This window comes from Anolis sagrei, chromosome 4 (assembly GCF_037176765.1).
Source record: "Anolis sagrei isolate rAnoSag1 chromosome 4, rAnoSag1.mat, whole genome shotgun sequence".
Taxonomy (NCBI): Eukaryota; Metazoa; Chordata; class Lepidosauria; order Squamata; family Dactyloidae; genus Anolis; species Anolis sagrei.
This window is the reverse complement of record NC_090024.1, coordinates 227277495-227290050: the sequence shown is the minus strand read 5'-3', so window position 1 is coordinate 227290050 and position 12556 is coordinate 227277495. Positions and strand designations below refer to the sequence as shown.

The 12556-nt window shown below is 41.9% G+C and overlaps 1 protein-coding gene across 1 annotated transcript in view; it reads left to right on the top strand.

The window, feature by feature from the left end:
• Nucleotides 1-12021, top strand: part of CTCFL (CCCTC-binding factor like) — a 28439-nt gene extending 16418 nt beyond the window's left edge. The window contains exons 7-10 of the mRNA XM_067468205.1: nt 3449-3609; nt 7489-7671; nt 8956-9073; nt 11779-12021. Coding sequence (XP_067324306.1) covers nt 3449-3609; nt 7489-7671; nt 8956-9073; nt 11779-11900 — 584 coding nt within the window. The 3' untranslated portion in view covers nt 11901-12021. The remainder of the gene's footprint in view (nt 1-3448; nt 3610-7488; nt 7672-8955; nt 9074-11778) is intronic.
• The last annotated feature ends 535 nt before the right edge of the window (nt 12022-12556 follow it).

Here is a 12556-nt window from a genome sequence, read left to right as displayed (position 1 = left end):
ATGAATATATGTGACAGAGCAGCCCAAGTTGGTGAAAGTTATCTTCTTGGTTGAGATTGAGGAATCAGTCAATTCCCATTCCCTGCTTTCACATTTGTTTGTTTGTTTATAGTATTTGCATCCCACTTTCTCTCTCTCAAGGAGACACAAGGCAGCTCAATATTAAATTTGCACAATGTATAAATTCAAACCATATTAGTCAGGCAAATTCTAGAGAGAAGATACACCTGCCAATTGAAAGTAGGGAGCCAGATAAGGAGGAAACAAAGAAGGAGCCTTTGGAGCTGTAGCAAATGAGTCTGAAGATCGCCTGACATAGTAGGACCAGTTATAGTTTCATGTATAAAGCTAAAATACTTATTGTGTACATCCAAATATATAAAGTATATAATGAAAATGTGCTCAATATAAGTATATTACTCAAGGAGTAGAGCATTGTTGCTGTCAATTGCTATCAAGTCAACTTCAATGTATGCTGAGCTGACCCTCTGAATGAGACCACCAAGTCACCCTGTCATCACCAGCCCTGCTCAGGTCTTGAAAGCTCAGGGCCATGGCTTCCTTGATTGGACTTTTCCACTTGTGATTTGGTTTGAAATCCAGTGACATAGAATAGTTTGACTTGGGCATTCAATTATTTATCTGTACACTTTAGGGTCTTGCCTAGTTCCTTCACAGCTGCCCTTCTAAGTCCTCGTCTTCTTTTGCTTTCTTAGATGCAATCTCCATTCCCATTAATGACTGAGCCAAGATCAACATCTCCGTCACCTACTTTAAAGTTGAGCATATAATTAATTAAAATATAATTTACTGCTGTGCACTGGTGAAAAAGTCTATTGTGGCCATTATAAATAATAATAATAATATAAAATTTTGTTAATACCCACCAATCTAGGTGCAAAGATTGCTGCAGATGCAGACTGTGGCCAGGAAATCAGAAGACGCTTACTTCTTGGGAGGAGAGCAATGTCCAGTCTCGATAAAATAGTAAAGAGTAGAGACATCAGACTGGCAACAAAGATCCACCTAGTCAAAGCCATGGTATTCCCTGTAGTAACCTACGGATGTGAGAGCTGGACCTTAGGGAAGGCTGAGCGAAGGAAGATCGATGCTTTTGAGCTGTGGTGCTGGAGGAAAGTTCTGAGAGTGCCTTGGACTGCGAGAAGATCCAACCAGTCCATCCTCCAGGAAATAAAGCCCGGCTGCTCACTGGAGGGAAGGATACTAGAGACAAAGTTGAAGTACTTTGGCCACATCATGAGGAGACAGCAAAGCCTAGAGAAGACAATTATGCTGGGGAAAGTGGAAGGAAAAAGGAAGAGGGGCCGACCAAGGGCAAGATGGATGGATGGCATCCTTGAAGTGACTGGACTGACCTTGAAGGAGCTGGGGGTGGTGACGGCTGACAGGGAGCTCTAGCGTGGACTGGTCCATGAGGTCATGAAGAGCCGGAGACGACTGAACGAATGAACAACAACAAAACCCCACCACCAACTCCCATAGGGATTTGGGGCAGCTTACAAAATATCACATGATGGTGCCATACTACACATAATACATCAACATATAAAATCAATGACACAGTTACATAAAACCACATGTATAAAATTAACAAAAGCAACCTCTATTAAATAAAATTGGTAAAAAGTGGCTACAGCCATTGACTAAAAAGATCCATACCATCGATTTAGCATCCCAGCTGTATAACAATCAAAATGTAGATATAAAGTGCTAAAATAATTAGCAATCAGTCTAGCTATTTATTTATTTAGTTGCTTCTTTTCTACTCCACCTTTCTCAACCTGGGAGGGGACTTAAGGTGGCTTGCAAATGCAGCAAAAAAATTCAATGCCGCACAGGTAAAGAATAAAACACATCTCATTAAAAATATAAACAATCTAAGCATATAAACAATTAAAACACATAACAATGTATCGAATAGATTAAAACCACATATAAAATGCCAAGTCATGAGCTCATATCCAAATTATTTTCCAAAATCCATAATCCATTATTCAAGCCATTGAAGTCTCATTCCATAGTTTCCTATTCACCAAACATCCACATAAATGCAAACGTAGCTGCGTAAATGCAAATGTACATGAATACCAAACTCTTTCTTGAGTTTGGTGTCCATGTATACCAGTCCTAGTTCTGAATCCAATATTGAACTGGAAATAAACAAACAAATAAATAAATCTTTATTTATACTCTGTGGAGCCTTCTAACCAAGGTTAAAGAAGAAAGTGCAAAAGCTGGGTTGCAGTTAAACATAAAAAAACAAAATTATGGCAACCAGATTGATTGATAACTGCAAATAGAGGGAGAAAACATGGAGGCAGTGACAGAGTTTGCATTTCTAGGTGCAAAGATTACTGCAGACACAGACTGCAGCCAGGAAATCAGAAGATGTTTACTTCTTGAGAGGAGAGCAATGACCAAAATAAAATAGTGAAGAGTAGAGACATCACACTGGCAACAAAGATCTGCATAGTTAAAGCAATGGTATTCCCTGTAGTAACCTATGGATGTGAGAGCTGGACCAAAAGGAAGACTGAGTGAAGGAAGATAAACAATTTTGAAGTGTGATGCTGGAGAAAAATTCTGAGAATGCCTTGGACCATGAGAAGATCCAACCAGTCCATACTTCAGGAAATAAAGCTAAACTGCTGATTGGAGGGAAGGATAGTAGAGGCAAAGATGAAGTACTTTGGCCACATAATGAGAAGGCAGGAAAACTTGGAGAAGACAATGATGCTGGGGAAAATGGAAAGAAAAAGGAAGAGGGGCCGACCAAGGGCAAGATGGATGGATGGAATCCTTGAAGTGACTGTCTTGACTTTGAAGGAGCTGGGGGTGGCCACGGCTGACAGGGAGCTCTGGGGTGGGCTGGTCCATGAAGTCACGAAGAGTTGAAAGCGACTGAACGAATAAACAACTATCTCCCCGGGGTGGAGATAGCATACAACGGCTAACATCAGTGCCGCCATAGACAGACATATATCAACATAGTAATATAATAATCCCAGAGGAACTCTAAATATCAAAACAGCATGAGAGCCTAACATCAATGAATTAAACCCAACATAATTAAACAAAAAATGTGCAATGGCAAAAATCTGAGCATAAAAGCATTTGCCTTGATTTATAGAAGCCTACTGTTGTTCACCAAGTTGTGTGGGTTGGTTGTGTAGCCAGTGATGGTAACTGGGCTAGCATAAACTAGAATGAGTCCAGATACTAAATGGATTCCGGTAGTGAAATCTAGGGAAGTGCTCCTTTCTGAAGTGTACCTTTTTCCCCTCTTGAAATAGTACATCATCAACCCAGGACTCTGCAGGTGTAATCTATGGGTGGGGATGAGGGATTCCACAGAAAGACTAAAAAAAGTTGTCCATTATATTTTTTCCTGTAAAGGAAACCTTACATTATGGTACGCCTCTTTCAGGAATCCACTTGCAAAATCTCCACTCTTACATTAAAGTGCCACTGAAGTGCAATTTCTGTGAAGACGCCTTCCATGAGCGGCATGCTTTCAAACAGCACAAGAAGACACACCGAAATGAAAAGAAATTCAAATGTGATCAGTGCAATTATGCATGCAAGCAGGTATTTAAGATGGCCAGGGTCTTGGTTGTTGATTTGATGGGATTAGTAGGGGGCCGGCGTTTGCTTTGATCAACATTTGCTTGTAGCAGATAAACCCCTGTAGAACATTGGAGTTTGCTGGTGCAAATGCCAGAAAAGACTTGTGTTGTGTTACTTTGTTGTTACAGCAGAGGTTTTTGCTTTCATTGTCAATGAATGAGAAATGCTCCATTGGAAACTTTTAGAATATAGGGCCCTAGACACCCCAGAGGCACCAGACCCTCTCTGATATTGTAAACAAAGCAGGGTTAGCCACAGTTTGTATTTGGATGAGAGACCACCAACAAATACCAGGTGCTGTAGGGGATGTTTCAAAGGAACTAGCAAAACAACCTCCATGAGATTGTCTTTCTGTTGGTGTTAGAGGTATTTTGCACATTTCTAAGAGTGATTTTGGTGAATTTTTTAAAAAGCTGTAATATTCTGTAAATTCAGAATGATGGTAGATGTCTTCTTGTTTCATGGTCTATTAAAAAGTAGTTGAATGGGCTTCATCTTTTTGATGAATCAGCTTATATTTTGTGCTTCCTTTATACATATATTTATGTCTACCCCTGCTGAGCTTCTGAACTTGCTGACCAAAAGGTCAGTGGTGAGCGGGGTGAGCTCCCGCTGTTAGCTCCAGCTTCTGCCAACCTAGCAATTCGATAACATGCAAATGTGAGTAGATCAATACATACCGCTTCTGCGGAAAGGTAACGGCGCTCCAGGCAATCATCCTGGGCACATTAGGGGGCGTCTATGGACAACGCCGGCTCTTCAGCTTAGAAATGGAAATGAGCACCAACCCCCAGAGTCAGACACAACTGGATTTAATGTCAAGGGAAAATCTTTACCTTTACTATGTCTGTGTACACAAACATGCATAACTAAGGACAATTCTAGTCCTGAAAAAAGACCTTTTGCGCAAATAACGTGGGGTGAAAATAGTCCCTCTTTCTCATCCTGGATTTTACAATTCTCTCAGTAGTTGTAGAAAACTCGACAGAAAGTTATTCTTCACCACTGTGTCAAAAGTCATGTTTGAACTTTGAGAATGAAAACAGGCAAAGTTTTGTTGCCATGCAATAACATGATTGACTAATTGGTATTTTCTAAATGAGATTACTGAAAAAGGAGCGCAATTCAGCAGCAGAGAATGGTGCAGTTGAGAAGTAACAAGTCCATCCTATATTATTTCCCCAGGCATCTAATTAATGTTTGTGCAAAGTAAAAAAGAATCTCAGGCTACCTTAAAGCATAGGCTTTTGTAAACTGAATTTTCATGGGTTGCCATTATTGCAAGCATATGTGTGTGTTTATCTTTTAAAGTGCCACCGTGAGCTACACACTTGCTATACATCTCAAACATTTTCTGCCTCAAAGGTTAAGAGAATCACTGGCCAAATGACTCTTCTAACTCATCTGCAGTTTTATGAGCCAGAGTTCTCCCCTTATATAGCTTAGCTGCTCACATTTATATATGTTGATTCTTTTTTTAAGTGCAGGATCTAAGGAACAGCTAGATTGGAAAGTGCCTTTGGGAATATGTAGCATACTTTCCCATCCTGATTACACAATTAGAGTGCCAGATTTAGGGTGGGAGGAAATGTTTTCTAGGGTATTGGGATAGAATCAGCCTTTGAAGATGACTCGGAAACTGCAGCTAGTGCAAAGAGCGGCAGCCAGATTATTGACTGGGGTGAGCTTTAGGGAGCATACCACCCCATCGTCTTTTAAAGCAGCTTCACTGGCTCCCAATAAGTGTCTGGGCCCAATTCAAAGTGCAGGTGATTACCTATAAAGCCCTATACGCTTCAGATCCAACCTATCTTCGAAACCACATCTCCTTCTATGAACCAGCACAGGCATTAAGGTCTGCTGGGAAGGCCCTTCTTTCAGTCCCACTACCGTCTCAAGCATGGTTGCTGGGGACGAGAGAGAGGGCCTTCTCAGTGGTAGCTCCCCGGGTCTGGAATACCCTTCCTAAAGAAATTAGATTAGCCCCCTCTTTTCAGGCCTTCTGGGTCTAAAAACATGGCTCTTCAGACAGGCTTTTGATCCTGAATAATCCATGGCCAATGTGATGAATCATTGATAGTGCTGGCCTGCACTTTGATTGATTGTTATGACAGATAGCCAGCTGGCTGGCTCCACTATGTTTTTGGAATTTTATAATTTTCAATTTTTTATCATTTTTCTTAATGAGATTTTTATGCGCATGTCATTGTATTTATACTTATGTATTGTTGTCTGCATGTGACACTTGGAGTGCTTCTGTAAACCGTCCAGAGTCCTTTTGGGGAGATTATTATTATCTAGCAGAATGGATCCTCTTTTAAAGATAAGTCAAGCCACAGTGGAAGCTGAAGGGTTCTATGCCAGTGTGGTGGTGTCCAGAATACCTTTGATGAGGCTATCCAAGGTGCTGAACCATCTTCATAAAATGGGCCCTAGCACCTTGGAGAGCTCCTTTTAAAAATTGTCAACCTCAGTACCACACAAGCCTTTCCCATCGCTTATTGTTGGGGAGCCACTGTGGTATATTGATTTGTACATTGAACAATGATCCTGAAAGCAGTTTTGTGTATAACTACAATACAGCACCATTCTATTAAAATCCCATCTTCAAAGCCTGCTGGAATAAACAGGCCTTTGCTTGCCAAAGGCAGGATAGTGAAAAGAGGACGTGGAAGGGAGTTTTAGACTCTAGGGCAGGCATAAGCAAACTTCAACCCTCCAGGTGTTTTGGACTTCAACTACCACAATTCCTAACAGCCAATAGGTTGTCCATGCCTGATCTGGGGGCAGCCACCAAGAAGGCCTCTTTGTGAGGGTGGTGGGGTTGGGAGGAAGAGGAATGTTTGGCACTTGACAGATTGATGGACTACCATCATTTCTCACTACTGGGTAGTCTTGTGCGTTTGTGTAGAATCACTATCAGTTTCAGTTTGTTTCATTCATAAGGCCCTGCTTTCGTGTGTGAGGGCACCTTTCCAAATGACCTTTTCCATTCCGGGTCCAAAAGAATAAAAATTTTGAGCCATTGGCCAACATGGGCGACCTTCCCAGGCTCCCTTTCCCCTCAGTTTTAGGGCTAGAGGGGTGAAAATTGCCACACATGGAGGGCACATCTCCCAAGCCCACCAAGTTTTATAATGTTTGAGTCATCCCCTGATTTTTAGGGATTTTTTTTCTTTCTATAAATAAAATCTCCTTAAAACATTCCTCTCCCCCCTCCCCTTGCTGTCCCCCACCCCTCTAACTTCTCCAGGAGCAGCAGCAGCAGGACAGGGAGGGCATAGTTTTTTCCTTCCAAATGATGCTCTACACCAGTGGTTCTCAACCTGGGGTCCCCAGATGTTTTTGGCCTACAACTCCCAGAAATCCCAGCCAGTTTACCAGCTGTTAGGATTTCTGGGAGTTGAAGGCCAAAAACATCTGGGGACCCCAGGTTGAGAACCACAGCTCTGCGCACACACACACCACACACACAGCCCAGTGCCCAGCCCCAGTCACTTCTTCTTTAATTGGTGACAGTGAGGAATTCCTCTTCCCATCATTTTTGGCAATGGCTCTTACCCTCTCCTCCTCCTGCTGCAATGACCTTGGGTCATTGCTGCTGGTGCCTGGCTTACTCTAGAGTAAGAGGCACAAAGGAGTTTTGAATGTTTGCCTCATGTGTATAGTACTCCGCTCCGAGTCCTCCTGGGGAGATAAAGCAGAATATAAATAAAGTGTATTATTGGCCATATCTTCCTCACTACTTTCTTAAATGATGGATTCTCCACATTTCTGGGACTTTATGTAAGTGCTTGGCTTCATTTTGATCAACTCTGGTTTCATTCTTCCAACTCCCAGGGACGCCACATGGTTGTGCACAAACGGACCCACACTGGAGAGAAACCCTTTGTTTGCATCTTCTGCAACAAATGCTTTAGACAGAAACAACTTATGGCCATCCACGTCAAGAAATACCACGATTCCAGCTTTCAGCCCAAAGTCTTTGAATGCCCTCAGTGTGGCAAGGAATATTCACGCTGGGTAAGGTGACTTGCTTTGAAGGCTGGATCTACACTGACCATATAATGCAGTTCAAATTGCATTATATGGTGGCAGTGTTGATCCAGCCTTAGAGAGCCTTCCAGATTTGTACAGTCAAATCTATCCATAATTCTGTGAGTTGTGGCCCATAAAAATAATGGTCAAGTTCTAAGTAGGACTCATACATAGGTTATAGTAGCACCCATAGCACAGATTTGGGATGAGATCCTGCACTGGATGTATGATATATAATGGTCCCTTCTCTCCATTAAATGCTGTGGGAATAGATCTATAGAGGGGAAAGATATGTTAGGGTCAAATAGGAAAACCCACAACAAATCTTATCAAGAGAAGCCTGTGATGGGTTTACATTAAGGATTGCCATGAGTCAGAAACAGCTTGAAGGCAGAAGGAAGAGTAGAACTGATTAGATCTCAGTCTGGTTATGGGAGCTCAGCATGTGGAAGGAGTTCATGGACAAGTATGACTGAGGGCAGTTCCAGGCAGCACCAAATTGCACGCTTTAGGGGCAAAAAAATTCGCAACTAGAGAAGAGGTCCAGATACAGGCCTGTTGGTCCCAGGATTTGTGCCTCTGTCGTCCACACTTGCTGCTTTGTTGTGGGATTTTGCAGCCCCCAAAATGGCCGCTGTGGGACTTCCACCGAAAATTTCAGTGTTTTTTTTTTAAAAAAGAAAAAACTTAAGGTGCGAACATGCTAATAATTAAGTTCAGTTCCTGGGTTATATAAGCTGCAGGGCCCTCTGTGCAGACAGGGTGTTGTTCCTGGGTTATCCATGTCTGTTCCTGATTGCTCTTTCTGTGAAAAGATGTACAATGTTGACTACTGGGCCACAACTTTGTCCTGGCCAGAAAAAATGTGCCCTCCACACATTTCTTGAAGTTTCTGGCACACAAACAAAGTTTTCGTGTTCTACTCAACTGTCACCTTCTTTTTAGGAAACAACCCATCAGGAACAGACATCTAAAATCCAGGAACAAACCCAGATAAAAAAGTTGTAATTTCTGAGTGTAGGGACATACATTCGAAGATGCGGATTTTCACCTCAGAAACGGGATATTTCCGCACCTGAAAATCTTGCGTTTTTTGCCGTTTGTAGCTATTGAACCCAACAACCAATTGGCTAGTATACTGGCCACCTTGATACCTGAATGCTAGACCCTTTCCTCTTTATAAAAGGTCTCTAGAAGTTTTTTAGCACACGTAAGTGTTGTAACCAGATTAGTAAGTCCTGTTTTGTTTTTAACTTTTGTTCTGAACAGAATAATATGCGTAAGCATGCTGCAAGCTGCAAAGGCAAAAGTGTTGTTAAGCCCAGCAAAAGAAGCCTGACAAAAAAGAAAGAAGACAAGAGATCAAGCCACGACGACAAGCAAGAAGGTAATCAATGCAGTGGTTTTAAGTGGCACTTGCAGCTCGTGCATAGCTGCCATTCCAAAGATAATTAGAACAAGTGTTGTTATGAAAATCTAATGCTCAATCAGTCTTGAGTAATAACCAATAGCTCCTGCTTATTCCGTTTGGGTTTTCAGCAAATTTAATCATAGTGTTAGAAGGTTCACATCCAATGTTTGGAAATCACAAATAACACATTACAGTACTTGTGATAATTTGACTTTCTGTGATTTCATACGTGTGGGTCATCCTGCCACCACAGGCAGCTTATGGTCTTAAGCTGAGGGCAGGGCTACCTCATACCACCATTCCAAAGTGGACCCTCTCTTCATTTGAGCTGCCTCCCTATGCTCCACCAGTGTGTTCATAATAGTGAACACACAGGTGAACACACTTGTGAAAGGGATCTAAGAGTCTTAAGCAGACCACAAAGTGAACATGAGTCAACAGCATGATGCAGCAACGAAAAAGCTTATGAGATTCAGGACTGCATCAATAAAAGTATAGGTCTACATTGAGGGAAGCCATAGTACCTCTCTATAGCGCTTTGGTCAGACCTCATTTGGAATGCTGTGTCAAGTTCTGGACACCACAGTTCAACAAAGATAGTGACAAGATGGAATGTGTCCAGAGCGGAGACCAAAATGATCAAAGGTTTGGAAGCCAAGCCCCATGAGAAATGGCTGAGGGAGCTGGGTATTTTAGTTTGGAGAAAAGAAGGCAGAGAGGGACATGATATCAATGTTTAAATATTTTAAAGGATGCCACATTGAGAAGGGGATAAGCTTTTCTGCTGCTTTAGAGACTAGGGCACAGAGCAATGGATTCAAATTGCAAGAAAAAATATTCCACCTAAACATTAGGAAGAACTTCTTGATGGTAAGTTCCTCAGTGGAATATGTTGCCTCGAAGCATGGTGGAGTCTCCTTCTCTGGAGGTTTTTAAGTAGAGGTTGGATGGCCATATTTTGAGCGTGCTTTCATTGTGTGTTTCTACATGGCAGGGGATGGACTGGATGGCCTTTATGGTCTCTTCCAACTCTGATTCTGTGATTCTAGTTACTTCATTACTTGGTGGCCAACATTTGGTGGATGATCCTCTATGTACTTAGCAAAACTAGTTCTTGGCTGACAGTCTGATACTGGATGTGTGCCCAAATCCCAGGGGACAGCAGGATTGAAGAGAAACAACTGGAAAAGCTGACACGGTACAAAGATTTAAAGAACTGCAAAGACTCCTGCACAAGCCTGTAAAGGTGGTCCCAGTGGTGACTGGCACACTGGATGCAGTGCCTAAAGACCTTAGCCTGCACTTAAATATGATCGGTGCTGACAAAATTACCATCTGCCAACTGCAAAAGGCCACCTTACTGGGATTTGGGATTATTCACTGATACATCACACAGTCCTAGACACTTGGGAAGTGTCCGACGTGTGGTCCAGTACAACAGCCAGCAGAGTGATCTTGTTTGCTGTGGAGTCATCTTGTTGTGTTTCAAATAATTATCATCATCTTTATTTATATTCTGCCCTATCTTCCTGAAGGGACTCAGGGCAGATTCCAATCATAAAAAGCAAACATTCAATGCCTGAACATAACAAGCAATAAACACATAATAATAAAAATGTCCAACCCAATATATAAAAGTAAATTGTAACTTAACAACTAAAATTAAATTGAAAAACACAACCTATTATGTCAAACATGAAACAAAACAAAACATCAAACAGAAGCATCAGTTTCCTGGAGCCAAGAGGTTTGATGTAACCTTGATACAGCCTGCCAGTTTGTGTTGCACCATGACGCAGAGGGCAGTATAGTGTTTGGCATTGCTGTGTGTTGCAGACTCCTTCCTGCCTCCCGGCTGGCTTTGGGAATCCCTGTGAAGACTCCAGTCAGACTTGCTTTAATATCCAGCACATGGGATCAGGTCTGAGCTCCTGATCAATGTCGATCAGGCAAGGGCAAACTTTGGTCCTCCGGGTGTTCTGGACTTCAACTCCCACAATGTTAGGAATTATGGGAGTTGGAGTCCAGAATTCCTGGAGGGCCAAAGTTTGCCCTTTCCTGGTGTAGATTGTGTTAAAGGCAGCCTATTCCAGTTTCACATAGAAAGTTTTTCCTAATATTTAGGTGAGATCTGTTTTCCTGTAGTTTGAGTCCATTGCTCCATGCCCTAGTCTCTGGAGTAGCCGAAAACAAGTTTGCTCCATCTAAAATGACATCCTTTCAAATATTTAAACAGCGCTATCATGTCACCTCTTAACCTTCCCTTTGGCAGGCTAAACATACCCAGATCCCTAAGCTGCTCTTCAGAGGGCATGGCTTCCAGAACAACACTTCCCACAGATCTCTAAATGTGCTTGTTCCAAGCTAGATGGCAAAGCTCTTGCAAAAAATGTATCCACATTGTGATTTCTCAACTTAGTTGAGCACCTGAGGGAAGTGTACACTGAGCTCAAAGAAGCAATAATCCTGGAGTTGGGAGAGGACTGGATTTCGTTGTCCTCTCCTGGTGAAAAGCACAACTGCATGTTATTCAAGAGAGTTGTTTTGTGTGCTGCCCCACTTATTCTCTGTGTTTATGGGTAGATCAGGGCAAACGCATTTATGAGTCCCTGGATCAGAAGAAAGATGGAATAAAATAAAGTAAATAATAATAACACTCCACAATTCTCTCTCTCCTCAAGTGGCAACTTGTGTGAACTCTCAGTTCAGTGCTTCATACGCCGTTCCTCCTGGAGTTTGGAGAAAAGAAGATGGGAAGGAGGGAATTAATTGTGAGATGATCTTCAACCTACTGGACAAATAGTATGGATGACACCCATTACTTCTATGTCCAAAGAGGCAGCCTCAACTGTATCGAAGCAAGAAATGCCGGTGTTTATTATGTGTTTCTATATAATTTTATTTGCAGGTTAAACGTTGCTAAAGAGGGCATTAATATTGGCATTTTTCCTGCAAGAGCAGGGCAGTTTCATTGTTTCTTGCAAACAGCTTCCATGGATGTTAAACAGTTGGAATTGTTTCAAATAACTTTGCTTCTCTTGCCAAGGGCAAGTCAGTCCTGAGTAAACTGTTGGATTCCAGATCGATTCCATTGTCTTCAGCCGAGCTAAACTTGAGCTAAAAAGAGCTGAAGCAAATGTGTGATTTGAATTTATTCATCAATGGCATTGATCCAGACTTATTTAGTAAGTGTGCCTAGAGATAGATTTCGTTTTCTCTCCCCAAAGAATGGCCCTGAGAGACATTGTAATCTGGGTAACGTGTGCTTCAATTTGTTTCCAAATCAAATAGATTTAAAAGCTTTTGAAGACCTAAAATACATGTGAGTTTAACTGTGCTGTGAATGTGTTTCTTTAATGTCAGTTCTTGTCTGTATGCAGGGCCTTTGGTCTAACTACCTTAAGTAAAACAACAGAAATTGATGAACTCAGATACAGCACAGATTAAATTGTGGACTGA